The sequence below is a fragment of the Chaetodon trifascialis genome, chromosome 20 (genome assembly GCF_039877785.1).
Source record: "Chaetodon trifascialis isolate fChaTrf1 chromosome 20, fChaTrf1.hap1, whole genome shotgun sequence".
NCBI lineage: Eukaryota > Metazoa > Chordata > Actinopteri > Chaetodontiformes > Chaetodontidae > Chaetodon > Chaetodon trifascialis.
In genome coordinates this window covers 4,376,848-4,393,699 of record NC_092075.1, presented here as the reverse complement: position 1 = coordinate 4,393,699, position 16,852 = coordinate 4,376,848, and the positions used below count along the sequence as shown (strand labels likewise).

General features: G+C 43.4%; 1 protein-coding gene across 1 annotated transcript; it reads left to right on the top strand.

Annotated features, from left to right (window-relative positions):
• Nucleotides 1-354: 354 nt before the first annotated feature.
• Nucleotides 355-16,546, top strand: agpat2 (1-acylglycerol-3-phosphate O-acyltransferase 2 (lysophosphatidic acid acyltransferase, beta)). The gene is made up of 6 exons (XM_070989248.1): nt 355-757; nt 8,321-8,454; nt 11,751-11,926; nt 12,197-12,292; nt 13,632-13,704; nt 13,833-16,546. Exons 1-6 carry the CDS (start codon nt 582-584, stop codon nt 13,988-13,990), a joined length of 813 nt encoding a protein of 270 aa, XP_070845349.1. The 5' UTR covers nt 355-581; the 3' UTR covers nt 13,991-16,546.
• Nucleotides 16,547-16,852: the final 306 nt, after the last annotated feature.

The window sequence follows — 16,852 nt, the reverse complement described above, 5'->3', positions numbered from 1 at the left end:
CACTGTTAATCCAATTACACGTGTTGCTCTGTAATCAGCTGTCAAACTGGTCTCATTCTAAGGACAGTCCTGTTGGGGTGAATCCGCATTGGTTTAGTAAAGCAAACTGAAATTTGGATGTTTGGCCACACAAAACTTTGAAATATCCTACAAGAGCTGTGATTGTGGTCAAACATGTTTAAAACTTCTGTTTTCACAGCGAATGCTAATTTAATCTAACATCACACAGACTACTAAGTACACATGCACTGATGCAATTTTTTGTTTGTTGCTTGTGACATCAGACACACTGTCTGAGCAACCGGAAATGGAAAAAACACAACCGATGACGTCTTGACTCCACCTCATGATGCCATTTAGCAACAGATGAGCAACGTTACAGTTCATTTTGGGTAGCCAGGGACGAGCATTGCTATCGCTAGGGCACCCTAAAGGAGTACTTAGCAGTGTGTAATGTTCGTCACGGTCGCGGTGTCTCTCTTCGCTCTTGCACCGTAACGTTTGCCGGGCAGCGGTTTAGCGGCTTCCTCATCCCCACCGCGTGTGTTATTGCTGGCAGGGAGTTGCAGTGGTGGGTCGCTATGGATGTGATGTGGATGATACCCCTGCTGCTGATTCCACTCCTGATGTGGACCAGCAGCACGTTTGTTTTTTATTTCAAAAAGTGTTTTTATGTCGCCTGGATGATGTGTTTGGCCCTGGTTACCATCCCTCTGTGTATACTGAAAAGCGGAGGCAGAGACATTGAAAACATGAGGTGAGTTTGTTTGCATAATAAATGTCGCTCGCGGCGGCGTCTGACAGCTAGCCAACGTTAGCATGCTAGCTGGCTGGCTAGTAGCAGCCATAGTTGATATTAAACATTCAGATTACGTTTGCTAGCAACATACCCGGTTTTAATTCAGATGAGGGTTATGTTAACATAACAGCACTGTAACGATCGGCATGTTGTAGGGTACCAGTTCATCTGACATTAAAAAGGAAAATTAAATAAAAACTAATTAAATACAGGGTGCATTTTTAATCACACATATGCTAACATTAGCCCCCTTGACACACTGGCAGTTGTAACGTGTCAACGTTAGCTGAGAACTAGAATGCTAACATTAACATTTAACGTTAAGCTCCTGTTTAGCGAACAAAGTCAGGCCATGCTCTGACTATTCCCGCTGTGGGTGAAACAATTCTAGTCTTACATAACGATAATTGTCATGTTTTCTGTAAGCATGTGTGCTAACTTCATCTTCCTCCAGTCACATACCTGACATTGTAAGTTTTAATGAGGGGAGCACATAGCTAAGTATATCACAAGGCTATCATTGTTTTGCTAGCTTCGGTGTCAGAGCCGCTTTTTGTGGCAAAACATTTAGGATTGACGCTTGCTAAATCGGTTCAGCAATTTTGATGATGCAACGGATACAAGTGCAGCTGTGTCTGCTCAGATGTCAGAGTATCTGTTTGAGGTACACATGTGCACTTTAAATATGCAAACCAGCTCAACAGCCTGCAATAACTTCCATCGTTATGAGATGTATGAGTGAGTTATTGAGGCCAGAGTTAGTGGTGGTGATGGTGTATTAAATATTATACTTAAAGGTGGATCTCATGTCTAGACCTATATTAACATATATGTGAGGGGCTGAATATTAGAAACGACCTCAGATCCAGTGAAATCTAATACAGCCGCACCCACACAGCTACAACTTTTCTAATGTAACATACTATAGGTGCAGACAATGGCCCTGTGGGAATGACCCCTCGACCTTAACACTGGAGAAACATGTCATTTTATACTCGACACACACACACACACACACACACACACACACACACACACACACACTGGCCAGACCAACTGATAGCTGTTGGGATAGAAATGTAGTACGCCTTTAGTGTCAGTGTCCACTGTGTGACAGCAGGATTTTTGTTGTTGTGGTTAAACCTAGATGCTGAGGATGGAAATGACTACATTCCAGTAATCACCTTGAAGAGTTGGATGCCAGATGGCGATTTCCCCCTGATTAGAGTTGCCATACTAAGTAGCAACGATGCACATCCTCAAAGCAACCTCACTTGGCCTTGATCTGACAGCAGCCCCGTCAGTAACAAAGTTGACCTTACTGCCTCGCTGCTCTAGGAATAACTGTTTCACAGTCACGTTAGCCATGGAGCTGGTGTCATGTTGCACCCGTGTACCATTCTGTCAGCTCAAAGGTTATCTGGACCTGTTGACTGTGACAAAGCGGCTGAATCGGGGTCAAACCTTGCACAGAGAGTGAAAAGAGTCTTGGATGCACGTTTTACACACCAGCCAGCTCTGGCAGAAAGAGTGATTCATCAAGGACAGAGCAGTCCGTCACAGTCATTTGCTGTCAGACGGGTACACAAAGGCCTGAATTCTGGGGTTGACTGGTTGCGCCACAGCTGACTTAGAGGACTTCAATGTAACAGTAAACTATAGTGGGACAGAACAGGCCTTTACAGTCAGGAGCATCCGTAGGATTCAAGTTACCATTCATATCGTGCTCGCTTTTCCTGAAACACTCCTGTTGGTCTTCAGTTTATTCTTAGTGTCTGCGTCTACAGACACACAGTTTTACCTGTCACTTATGTGAATGGCTACTTTTGGCTACAGCTCGAACTTTAATTATCCGGTAGGATCTCATGACAACAGATAAAGGACATAGGTTTAGTTTCCTTCCTCACAATTGCTTGAGCTCAGGTTCCATTCTGCGTAATGGCTGTTAGCATCAGTGGGAGACTACCAGTGTTTCTATCTGTTTGACTAAGCAGTAATCTTGTCACTCAGACTGTTAGGTGACTGACCTTTAAAGCCTACACAGTTTTAAACTGCTAATTTTCTTGTCCCTGCCTTTCTGAACGAATTAATCCCCGGCTGTGTCATTCTGATCCTGTGACCATGTCCCTGTCTTGAATACGACCTCTGACCCTCAACACATGAATTAGCTTTGGCACAAGTGTTTTTTATTAGTGCAATATTTGTAGGGATAACAGGTCAGGCCCACTTTTATCTGTGACCAGCCAGGTATCTGTCTATGCAGATAACAGAACAGCCCAAAAATCATTATGTCCTGTAGGCATGAATGGAGCTTATTTAGAGACTGATAATGAAATGAACCATAGGAAGATCTTAGTGGATTGGCCATAAAATAGTTCAACCAAGGCCATTTCATTCCCCTTGAACAATCTTTCAATTGCTGCAACAGTCATTGCATAACCACTTGCTTTTGCACTAGACTGAGTGTATTATCACTGTACTGTTGCGTTGAAAGATAACCCAAAGATCGCAGTCTTGTTTAAAGGTTAAGGTGGTTTTACAATAGTAAACCTGCCAAATGTATGTTGCATGTCCAAGGCAAGCTTAGCTTTTAGTGAGCCATCAGTGAGAGATGATTGCATTAGGTGGAATGACAAGATAGTGATGAGTTCAAGAGCGTCCTCGTGTCTTTGAGTATTATGACACTGTGAGCTTTCCCTTCTTGACATAGTAATTAAAATCATTTTGATTTGATTACCACAAATGGACTGTGTGGTAATTTGCTATTACCCAGGAAGCCTAGCTCGAGTTATTCAGACACATTTCTAAAAAAAAATAATAATAATAATAATAAAAAAAAAAAGTTAACCACATCATCTGAACTGTTTACTATCTTTGAAGGGAAAGTCACTCAGAGCATACATAAATAGGGCCCTAAGAAGTCTGTTTTAAATTTTTCCAGATTCAGTTTTTCCCCAAATTCATGGGGGATTGTTTTAGCAACATCAAAACAAGACTAAAATATTTTAATTAAGAAAAAAATCCATGAGGGATTTGCTCATTTGAGACGAATTGGACTCGTGTAACCAAACAGTGGCAAATTAAAACTGCAAATTTACTGTTTATGTCCAGTAAATGCTCTCCAGTTTTTTTTTTCACCCTCAAGTGAATGGGTAAAAAATAATTAGCTCTGTCATCAGGGTTAGATAAAGGCTAATATAATGTAATAAGTGGCTTTCCTGTTTTCAGTCCAGTAATTATAGTGAATATAACCACAGAGACTTGCCATACCAAAAGCCTTGATCATTTAATTTCCTTTCTTTTGGAGTGGAACACTGGAAATTAAGACTGGAAATGTTTGATTATTGTGTCATTCAGTGTTGTACACTGTCAATACACATGGAGCCCATTATTTCTAATGTTTAGTTTCGGGGTTTGCAGCATACATTGCACGCTAAAGATGGAGATATTTGTAGCTTTCAAGGTAATTACCTGTGTGTCTAACTGCAGAGAAGGGCAAGGTTGTGACGCAAAAGCAAAATCTGTCGTGAGAGACCCTTAATTACATGTAGGTTGGAAGAAAGTGTTTTTAAAATGAAGGCATATTAGGATTGCAAAAGAAGGCAGTTGGAGAAGGGAAATGATTCACTGATGAGGAAGGGACTTGAGGTATTTTATGAAGTGATGGTGAGACAGAAGATGTCACTCTGTTCTTTTCCCGGAGAGGGAAGGTCATTCAAGCCAGTTTTAGTGTGATATGCAGGAAAAATAGATATTTTGTTATCCAAAATGTGCGGTTCAGTTTTGCATAGGAAAATGCTTGCCAGTGGGATGCAGGTGCAGATTTGGCCGGTGAGCTGTGGCTGTATGAACATGAAGACATTTCTGTGGTGTTCTTGTTTTTAGGCCTCATCGTGTATAGACTTGCTCTGAGTTTATCAAGTCTTAACTTTATTCTTTGGCCTTTGACAGTCAGTGAATCAGAGACAGACAGGAAATGCGCCCGTGGCAGGAAGCCAACCTCGGACATTACGGTTGTGTGGTGTGCGCCTTACTCATCAGGCTGCTGGGACGCCCTGAAAAGCCATTTTCAAAGAAAATATTTATTTCAAGATCACTGCATTTCAGGTTTTTTTGGTTGAGCTTTCTGATCTTATAGAAATCCCACATTGGACATATGCCTTGCCAGCATCCCCACACTCCCATAATGCACCTATAATTCAGTCACAGTCATGGAATTGGCTGGCCTAAGGGACAGCCCTGTCAGCAGACTTAGGAGATATAACACCATTTGTGTTCATTACTGCAGAGGGATTATTACATTTGAATGTGTCTGATGAATTTGGGACCTAATTGAAAATGTTCCACAGAGGTGGTGACCTGATCACACGGAGCAGCCGTTATCTGATGACACAATCCCAAAACCCGAGCAAACACTTAACCCTCTGTGTAAGGCCGTGGTCTTATTAGGTTTGGGTATCACAGCATTTAAAGCGGTATTCAAATAACTGAAAAAGGAACCTCTGTTCTTAGACCAGTGAAGCATGATGACTAAAAAGTATTAGCAGCAGTATCCCAGCAGTCCCAGAAGGTGATGTAGAGCTCTGCGAGGGGATCCCATCCCTTCCTGGAGACGTCTTTCTCTTCATAACAACTCATGTCGTTTTCAGTTCAGGCAGAGTTACAGGTTTATCTAGAACCTCAGCATCTTTTTGAGCAATGAGAAGTAGGGATGTCAGCTTTGGTTAACGTTGCTTTCAGTAGCCCAACAGCCATTAATCGGCAACTAACAGCTTCATTTTACTCTGAGGAGCAGGCTGGACTGTGTCTCCCAGTCAGTCGTGTCCTGGAAGATTTCATTGTCCCGGCCAAGTGGGAGAAATTCTGGTTAGATATCTTTTTCTGAACTCTGTTTTCCCATGTAAGTGACTGATGGGGACAATGATTTTTTAAATAGGTCCAGTATTGAATGAAAGTACTGCAGCTGTAAAACAGGCTGCAATGTAATCCCTCTGGGCGTTTGCACGCCATCGATGTACGCCTGCTAAAATGCTTGTTTTTGCCACTGACAAGCTCAGATAGTTACTCTAAGTGCCTGACAACATTATAGAAAGGATCCCGACAGAGATAACCCTTTTGTCAAAGAGTAAGATCTGTTTGTTTAACCAGAAACAGACGCTGCATCGCTCTGGCCAAAGCCACCAGACTCCATTTGCAAAACCAGTTATTTTATCATCATAAAACACTTCATTCAAACTCGACAGAAACAAAATAAAACTCACCAAAACCGTCTTTGTTTGTCATTAGTGTTCCACAGTTGAAATAAACCCCTAAACAGAATCAGGAGAGGAGCGAGAGAAAGGGGGAGTAGGGAAAACAGAGATATATTCACATCTTACTTGGGCTTAAATATGAGGGACTTCAGCAGGTTTTTACCGGATAATGGAAACCGTGCTGTCAGTCAGCACTGATGAAGTGACAGGTGGTTGGTAGCTGTGATGCGGCTTTCGTTTGTGAGAGCTGTCCCACAGTCAGCGGTCGGACCTTGACTTTTAGTTCCTCCTCAAAGTTTTTCCAATGTTTTTAGCCACAGTAGCTCTCAATGGCATTACATACTGAGGCTCTAGGTACTGAGCTAGTTCTTCGAATCCCTCACTCTGCGCCGCACTGATCGCAGCATCTTTAATGCATCCTTTGATTGAACACCATGAGATCTGGCAGTGATCTACTGTACCATCATGATGACCGTTAATGCTGCTCTTTCAGCGCTGAGGTGTTTCTCATCGTTCTTTGCACACTCTTGAGTCTTTCAGATCATTTATCCTGCTTAAGGCACAAAAAAATTGCTTTGTGAGGGCTAATAAAAAAAGGAAAATTAGGTGATCACGTGACTTCCATCTGACTTGAATGGAAGGTTCAGCACAGATTTGCAAAGCACTCCTCATTTACATAATCCCCCTTTCTCAATGTTCAAATGGACCTTAATTTTACATGCATTATATACTGTACATGTGCTGTACTTTGGCTCCAAGAGTGAGAAGAGGTTCGTCCTGATGACATAATGATCAGATAATGGCTCGGAATGGAGAGCTAATTCGCTAATTGTGGCCTGGACATAAAATACCAAAGATCTCTTTCCAGGCTTAGCAGCAGATTTCTTGAAAATCAGCAGCCATGGTCAGTGTGTCTGAGGTGAGACACTGTATTGATTGAGGACAAGGTGGGCTTTTGGACGTGTTAGAGAAAACCTCACGGATGTGAGTGCTGGGATGGACTCAGAGCCTGTGAACCTGCATGATCAGATTGTGACACAGATGATCTCACCTTGGAGCTGATTGTTTGGAATCATACTGAAACTTTTCCAAGTGAGGAAGAGGTCACCTTGGATGTGTCTTAACAGAGTTCAGAACTGTTATCGCCTGTGTCCGCACAAAGGTCGACTTTTCTAAATCTCTAAAGATAAACCCTGAGCAGAAAGGGTGAAAATGCTGTGCACAAAAGGTGCTTTTCTGTTTGTTATGTTGGAGAATATTTAACCTACTTCTGAAAACAGTTCTTAAATAGCATAAAAAAAGTATTTTTCAAGTGCAATACAACATATGACATGAGTAGTTTTCTCATAAGAATATTGGCAATAGTACTTTTTGTGGCAGTAGGATTTTTATGGCATGCAGTATGTTGTTTGTCTATTCTTTATCGTGTACACGTTTAATCTTGATCCTTTTGTGCCACTGTGTTCGCTTTTTGTAATACTTGCTGGCAGTGGGATCAATAAAGTCTCTTCTTATCTTATCTTGAAGCCTCACTAAGCAACCTGATATTAACATCTAATCAAATGACTGCGTGTAAACTGAAAGTATCACTCATTGTGCTAGAATCACAGAGAGTAAATGCTGAAATTCAAACAGCGCATACAGTGAAGTTAACAACTGTCTGGCTAAGAGTTGGACATCGAGCAACGAGCTAAAGACACGATGGAGACCTAACCAGAGCTGGAAAGATGAATATTTTCCAAGTGGCCGTAAATCCAACCAATGACTGCCAGTGTTGTTTAGTGACTGCTGAATGCAAAAGTAGGCAGTTGTTTGCTAACACGTTAGCCAACGTAAACAGCTCTCTAAACTGGAAAGAACAGTGGAGGCTGTGTGTTTGTCAGCTGTTTGTTGGACTGTTTTCTACCTGCCTGCACGCAGATGGTGGGCCATTCTTTCTCAAAGCTCATTGGAGCGTTGTTCTTACCTCAGGCAGTTAATTAACCAACCAAGAAACAAACAGCACTAATGGGGACGTTGATGTGGTTCATCTGCCAGATCTCTTGTATTTTGAAGACAGTCGTGACTATTTTCTTTCATTTAGGTCACATTTGAAATATTTGAGCTGGTGTTCTTGCAATGTGCTATAATACCTTCGTATTTAACAGATTCCACTTCCAGCCTTTCAGTGTAGTCCTGGTTGATAATGTGCAGCCTACGTGCTACGCTCACATGACTGTGAACAGTAACTTAACTTATTCAGGACTCTAATTAACCTTTTCCCCCTCAGGATTATCCGCTTCATGGTTCGTCATGTGAAGTATTTCCTGGGTCTTCGATTTGAAGTGAGCGGCTGGGAGCATCTGCAGACAGAGGGACCCTACGTCATCATCTCCAACCACCAGAGCTCCCTGGATGTTTTGGGTGGGTGCTGCGCTCTATCAAGATAAATATTTTTGACATATTCACTCTCAGATGACAGAAGACTTTGATTGCATGCAGTCCATATTCAGACAGTGATGCATGGATCTGAAGTGAAACAATGACTTTCAGCTTTAATGTGAGGGAGTAACATCTGCATTCTGTGAACTTTGACCTTATTATTAGACCTTATTGGATTTCATTCAAATTTTAACTGGATTTCAAGAAAATCAGCAGAGGAAAATGCAAATTTTCCGTGATTATTAGGAGTTGGTTGATCGAGACAAACAGCTGGTGGCTCTTATTTGCCAGTCAGATGCCGTTAAAACACTGCAGGAGAAGAAGGTTTGACAGCCAAAACTGAAACTGTGAAAAACAGGGTATGTTTTGGAGTGTTGGAGCCTCAGAGCCTATTAAATGTCGTCCTGCATAATTAAATCATTTTGTCTTTAAAGCGAGGCTGAAACAATGTGGAGAGGTTCAGAAATGCAGCAGGTCTCGTCTGTTTTTCAGCACTGACTGAAATCTTTTGTTGGTTCATATTAATAATTATGCAAGATGTTTCTGCACATTGCAGCTTTTGCTCAGCGCTGACTTTTGTTGTTTGTGTTCATGAACTCAAATAAGATCAGATTCACTGAGGCGTACTTAACTTTCAGCTCTTCACCCTGAGCAACTCGACTCCAGATGCGGCACACTCACACATTTCTGGACATTTTAGTTGACGGAGCGGCGGAGTTGCAGATGAAAGAAGTGTACTTTAGCGCTGGTTAAACGTGTGTATGCATGTGGTGAATCTCTGCTCCCTGGCCAATAAAACAGCCAAGCTGCTACTGTTCAAAGGAACTAAAAAGTGTTGTTCCGCTGACTTTTATTCTGGCCCGTGTTGACGTCCCACCTCAAGCTTGTGTGAGCGGGATGCTGCACGGAGCACATCCATGCTCCCTTATCACGATCCTACGGGATTTTAATGGGGAAGGTCTCAGCCGTGAGCTGCCAAAACACTGAATCCTGCTTTGAGAGTGCTCTGACTGCTGACCTGGATGAGCTCACTGACACCGTGACACAGGAAACCGTCCCCTCACACTGGAGACAGTTAACAACTGCATGATGACCTGAATGTATTTAACTGTAGATTTGATAGGCCCAGGCTCACCCCCCTGACCTGCTCCCACTCAGACTATGTCCTCATGAAGGCAGCTAATTCAGAAAAACACAGTTTTTTTTAAAAGGCCCAGCAGGATTTACTTCCTGCATTTTTTTGTGTGTTTGCAAGCATAAATAGATGTTTGCAGCTTGTTTAGATGCGGTAGAAGATATACTATATATAGATATATGTACACACATGAGTCAGATTCAAATCCACAGTCAAATTTCATGCTCATTTGCTTGACGACTGAAATGTGTGGGGATATGTAAAAGAGAATAACTAAATTTGGCTGCATTAAAACACAGCATGTGTGATCACAGGGAGCAGGATTGTCAGCTGGGCCGGAGCCGGATCGGTTAGTCACAGTCTGGTTTGGATCAACCACCAAAGAGTACAAGAACAGACTCAAACGAAGAAGACGTCGGGTGCCACCGTGCCTTCACATCCAGGATGTAACACCACACGTTCAGACTTTAAGCACGTGTTCTGGGAGGAACCGCGTTTCCTGGTTCTGGCTGCTGAGGCGGACTGCAGTGCCATTTAGGCAATAGTCCCGCTAAAACTGGGACAAATGTAAGATTACACCAGCTTTGTGGTGACAAAGGGGTTTTTGCAAAATGGAGAATGAATTGCAGCAGAGCACCACGCAACCACATAGATTATTATAACATGCTTTGTTTAGATTTGGCACGGCCGACCGTAGACGGACACGGCGAACAATAAAGAATTCACACATGGCTGGCCTCACAGGACCCTCTCTGAATTAAAGGATGATTAGAAATGTGCCATTTACTGTCAGTTTAGACGGAGTTAAGAGCACGTTGGTTCTTGGTGTCTGTGCTTTTTGCACGTCATCCGTCTTGGTCCTAAATGTGAGTGTTGAGGATGCTCATTTAGCAGAGGGACGCTTTCTCTCCAGCAGTGCCAGGCAGAGTGACGAGGGCAGGCTCCAGGCCAGGGCAGTGACAGCAGGGGGAGAGCTAGGCATCTAATTAGCGCTGAGAAAACTCAGCGTGAGTCTGATTTGGCGTCCAAGTTGCCATGCCAACTGCTACACCCAGCCGTTAATAGCTGCTCATCCCAGAGCTGATGTGATGCGATGAGGACGTAACCTCCACAGCTAGCGCCGGGTCTCTTTCTGATGCCGTTTTGCTTCTGTGTGCTCTGTTTTTCAAGGTAACAAAATGCTAATTGTAGTCACTTCCAAAATAAAAGTTATATAAATAGATCAATAAATAAGTCATTATTTAGGATTTCTTGCTGTAGCATAGACGCATCTGTCAATGCTGCGTCCCATCCTTGATGTCACACACTTTGTCTTCCTCCCTCTAATATTGTGCGTGTTGGACATCCCGCACCACTCTGTCTTCTGCACCAGCCGCCTTTGCACGAAGGTTAATCACACATGTCTGATTGTGTAATGCTGGCGCTATTCGCAGAGGTAAACTCCCATCAATAAAGTGAAATTTCTTCCATCAGCAGACTTTATACATGATGAAATCTGGGTTTTGACAAGGCCACAGAGAGATAAGACGGAAAGGCCAAAGGTCATCCCAAACTGGGCACATGGAAGTTGCGTTTGGTTGTCCAATTTGAAACTTTTTATGTTAGAGACTTCACTTGTTTACTCATTTTCAGTGGAAAGTGCTTCAAATTTAGAAAAATAAACAAACCAATTCTGATGTAATTAGATTTGATGGGCAGTATTAAAGCAGGCTGTGAGGACAGAGGCTACGTGACGGCACGTTCACCAACGTCTTCTGTGAAAATGTCTCTGAAATTGCAGAATTAAGTTTTCACTTAACCATAAAGTTTCACACTTGTGGCCTAAAGTTTGGAGCTAAAGGTGATTTCCAGGAAGGCGAAGGCCATTTGTTTAGTCACTGTTTTAGTCGTAGTGTTTTTGGATTTGTGTTTTTAGAGTAACGTGAGACATTTTGGATTCGCTTCAAGCACATGAATGTCCTTCTTTTGCTGCTGCTTTTGATTCACATGCTAGAAAACTAAGCTTCTCTATCGATTGAGTCTTGTTTCTCGTGCTTGTGAATGATAGACACGGCTGTAATTGGAAAAAGTGTTCAACATTAGTGGTTCTCATTGACACAGTGTTGTATACTGACGAGTGAGCCTCTTCTCCTCTGTTCCTCAGGTCTAATGGAGATCTTACCAGACCGCTGCACCATGATCGCCAAGAAGGAGCTGATTTACGCCGGCACGGTGGGCCTCATTTGCTGGCTGGGCGGCATCGTCTTTATCAACCGCAAGAAGACGAGCGATGCCAAGAGCATCATGGCCGACGCTGCCAAAACCATGTTGGACGAGCAGGTAATCTGTAATCTTTTTTTTCCGTATCAGTGATGATAGAAGGAGCTGAGCTTATCTGAGTGAAACTGTTTTACAGTGTTTACGTCCCTGAAGAATTAGTACTTCATGCTTTTTGGATTTTAAGGGTAGATTGTATGTCAGAGTAAGTTGATGCTTTACCATTTTCTTTGTTCTTGTCATAAAGTTCTGGTTTTTGACACGTTGGGGATGACATGAGAGGATTAAATCGCTGTTTTTGTCCCTCCAACTCTCGTCCTTTGACCTCCACAGATTCGTCTGTGGGTGTTCCCGGAGGGGACGCGGAACCAGAGAGGCGACCTGCTGCCCTTCAAAAAAGGAGCTTTCCACCTGGCAGTGCAGGCACAAGTCAGTACTTCAAATTCACTTCTCTCTCTCTTTTTCGTTTCTCTGCGTGCCGAGTCGAGCAAGCGTGAGACGTCCTGTCCCATCCATGTCCCCATCTATACAGTCAGTATTCCGTGCAGTGTAATGTACACCCTCATCATGTTCAGTCACTTAACCCTGCTGGCAAGAAGGCCCGCGATGATACTGGCTGTGTTCCAGGAGACTTGTGCCAGCTTTTGACTCCTAAAAGAGAGAGGGGTAATGTTGCCAGAAATGTGCTGATTCTAGACACATGGGGGAGCTAGCAACCTTAAATGGTACAAGGCAACATGGTGATTTAACCTAATCCAACGTACAGACGCTGATGTACACAACAGCTTTGGAAAGATCCGATCAGTTTGGTCTGTTTACTCATTCATTGTGATGTTTCTGGTTCGGTCTGCTCTGAGGTTGTCCTCAGTTGCACGTAATGCAACTTCTCCCGAAACTCCTCACGCCAAATGATTAGAGGGCGGGCGGTCGCAGCTCCCGCCACAGACTGACTCCAGAGCAACCGTCGGCTCAGCTGTGCGCGTTTATGAGCTTTATCTCAGCGTGCATGCAGGTGGGAGGTCTCCTTTCTCGAGCTGATGTTTTGCAGCACGCACTCCGGGTCAGACAGGTGGAATGAATTAAAAAAACATTATTGCTGAGTGAGATCTGGCGAGAAACTGCACCTCGGTTCACCCCAGGCTGCTAGAGATTGATATCAGTTTGCTTCAGATAAGCGCCGAGGCCGAGAGCCGCTGCTCCTGATTAACAAACACGGTCGTTTTCTGTAGGCGCTCTGCTCATATGATGTACAAATAGCACAAACAGATGTACTCAGTTTTGAATTGTTGTGCGAGCGTCGGCATAAAGTAGCGGAGTAGCTGTAGACTGTGTTTTGGTTTCGCTGTACACTCGAGGCTGTTCCTGTGTGAACGCAGACTATTTCTATCTCTCCGTGTTTGCTTCTGCCGAGTTGCAGCGCAGCCTTTTCATTTGTACCCAGCCGGCCAGATTGAGTGGAAGCAGGACAGCCCCCAGGGGGAGCCACGTTTGGCTCAGCCAGTCCTGTCGAAGGGCCACTCGGGGGGGCCTCGAGAGAGGAGCTCGGCCTCTATTAGCAGCAGCGGAGGAGATGGAGATAGCTCGTGTGGCGCTGATTGTGTGTGAGAGAATGTGATGTCGGTTCAGTCAGGCGTTTCTGTCGGTTTGTTTCTCGTCTTTTGGCTTGCTTTTGACTAAGAAAATGGGCAAATTTGAAGTTTAAGAGCCAGGTTACTTTAGATTTGTCTCAACATCAAAGTTCAAGCTTCTTTCCTGTCTTGTTTTTCAGGTGCCCATCATACCCGTCGTTTTCTCCTCCTACAGCAACTTCTACCTACGGAAAGAAAAGCAGTTCAATTCAGGTAACTCCGCTCGATTATCCTCCTTTTTCCACGTCTTTGTTGCACGCAGGCCTGTCCTCTCTGTACATGACATCTGCTCCTTGATGTTCGCTGAGACTTCTGACAGTGAAGCTTTTGTGCCTCCGCAGGGACCATCAGATTGAAGATCCTTCCAAAGATCGAGACGAAGGGAATGACGTCAGACGACGTAGCGTCCCTCTCTGACAAATCCTTCGACCTGATGCGCTCTGCCTTCTTGAAGGTCTCTGACTCCGTGACCCAGAGCAACGGGCCGTTGAGGCACTGAACATTCACCACGCTCCCTCCTCTTTTTCTCCTCTGTCCCTGTCTGAGACCCATTCCTCCCCCCAGACCTCCCCCGCTCTCCCCAGGTTGTCCCATCACCTGGCCAGGAAACAACATGACACAGGTCTCTTGTCATGAAGTCTCTTCTTGTCTAGTTGACGCCTGGTCCAGTCCGCCTCTGGCCTGACCATACAGCACAGTCAGTCCTGACCCTCACTGTGTCTGCAGCAGCATCGGCAGCGGCGCTGCTCTGCACGCCGTGAGCGGAGTGACGGACGGCGAGCCGAACAGTATGGATGTGTGTTGTTCTTCATGCATGCCTTTTGGATGGCTTTGTCCACCTTCGTCTCTGGCTTTGGAAGCCTGGCTTTATTATTGTCTTATTTTATCACCGTTTTGTACTTTTCTTTTGGCCTTTTCCTCCCTTTTTTTTCTCCGTCTGCCTTCTGCTTAGCAGATAAACCTCAGGGTTTTCTGCTCATAACTGTGGATATTCATGTGTTCCTCTCACGCTGCCTTTTTTTTATTTCTCCTCTGACACACACATACATACACACACACACACACACGCATTCAAAGTACCCCATCTCCTTCCTTCCTTTCCTTTTAGTGTGTTCTCCCCCCTTTCTGCATTCCAGTCTCTTGCCTAAAGACAAAGGGAGCGGGGTCTCCACGAGCGGTGGAGCGCGTGGAGGCGAGAGGTCGACCCCGGTCGGCCGCGGACTTCTTTGGTTCTGTCTCTCTGAATTCAACTCTTAATCCACATTGGCTCTTCAACTCAACGACCAATAGGTCCATGACATACTTCATGATGTCAGAATGAAAGGAATTCAAGGTTACAGGATACAGAGTGTAACAATAGCACCCATCTGTACTGATTTAATGGACTTAAGCGGACTGATCAGTTTTCAATGTCGTGCATTGTTGGTGTATCTTTGTGCATTCTTTCAGTTGGTCGCGGCAGAAGATCAGAAGCATCAAGCAGCAAGTGTCTTCTCGCTTTCTGCTTTATTTATGTCTACATCAGATAATCTGGTTCTTGTTTTGTTTTTTTTTTCTTTTTTGAATGGTGATCACACGTTTTTTGCTCCTCAGACGGAACCTATTTAAAGATGTGTCAAAAAGGCGATTTCATATTGTGCAATGTCGAGCTGTTTTATTAGCATTACTGTTCCAAAGTGCGAGCTACCTGCTGTGCCATCACAGAGCGGTTTTTGGGACGTTTCCAACGTGATTATCTCACTGCGACCTGCTCCATCAGCCATCCAGCGACTGATTTCTCTTTACCAATGATAGAAGATCGCTCTCGCCGTACAGAAGAAGGTGACACTCGCGTAGAATTGTGACTGATTTCATTTGTTCTGATTAACTTGAAGGTTCTCAGATTACTAACAAACCTACTCAAGTCTTCATCTCAGAAGAGTGGAAGGGTTGTCCCTGTCTTTTTTTTTCAAAGTCAATATTAAAGTGAATAACATTGTTTTAGCTGTGACGTTCTGAATCAGTTATTAAATAACCTCATAGCAGAATATTAGATTTATTTAAAAAGTTGTGGAAATTTTGGCCTTAAGTTTGATCGGCTGTTGTTGCTCTTGATCGATAATTTATGTTTTATAATATGTACTGACGACGACTTCTTCCCAGATAGAACTGAGCTGACTGAGCTGTTTACGTTTTACATCCAGGTCTTCAGTTTGACATCGCTCGCTGCCTTTACGCCGTTCGCAGAATCATTTATTTTGCCGCTTTTGCCCCTGAGAATGTAACTCAGCGTTCAGGATACTGCATCTTATTCTATTGGATGAAGTTATTGTATTAAAGTGGGATGTTTTCTTGCACATAGCTGGCATCAAATCTAGAAATGTATTTATTTGACCATAAAATGTTCAGTTGAGGCTGAGCTGCTGGCGAGTGGATTCATCAGTACCAAGCCTGTACACTGCTGTTCATAGCTCAGTGCAACAGTAGTTTTTAAAAATTAATGGTCAAGGTTTCATTTATATTCAAGGCCAATATGGAATATATGCCCCTACTAATTCTAATTAATCAAATTCTGTTTTCCGAGTTTGAATATATTTATTGACTTTTTCTTATCTGTAAGAGTCTATTTTACCTCTGCAGCAAGTGGTTTGAATGTTTCAAAGTACTCTACCAAAATGATTTCTCCCAAAATATGACCTGTACCATACACATTTTGCTCATGTTGCTAAAGTTTGATTTCCTGCTCAGTTCTCGTTCATTTTGTAATACAGACGTGTGATTTGTGAGGCTTCCTTCGTGTCGTGAGCTCGATCCGGCGGCTCACGGGCTCAGCGACAACCGATTTTTGGGCAGTAGTTTACAAACTCATGTGTAAGATATTGGAAAAGATTCAAAGTATTCTGGACCTTAATAAAGCACTTTTCATGCTGAGTTTGGGTTGAAAAATAAAGAAACAGACTTCGAGTTTTGTCAGATTTTCACCAAAGCTATTAAAGTGGTTCAGCTGCAGCTTTAGATGGATACGAGAACCAGAGCTGACATCCTGCAGAGCCTCGTGTGTGTGTGTGTGCGTGCGTGCGTGGGGTCCCTTACTGTATGTGTGTGTGTAAATATGCACACATGGTATAGACACCCATTATAGTATCTGGTTAATATCAATGATGTAGTGTTCGGTTGTGCGCTGAAACACCTCCTCTGTGATTTATATCAGAGTCAGTGGTGGGAAGTAAGTGAGCACATTTACTCAGTATGTCCATTTTCTGCCACCTTATACTTCTATATTACCACATTTCAGAGAGGAATTTACTTTGTACTTCACTACATACTGTATATTTACCAGGATGTAGATGCTTTTTCAGTTATTTTAAGAAAAACTGATTAT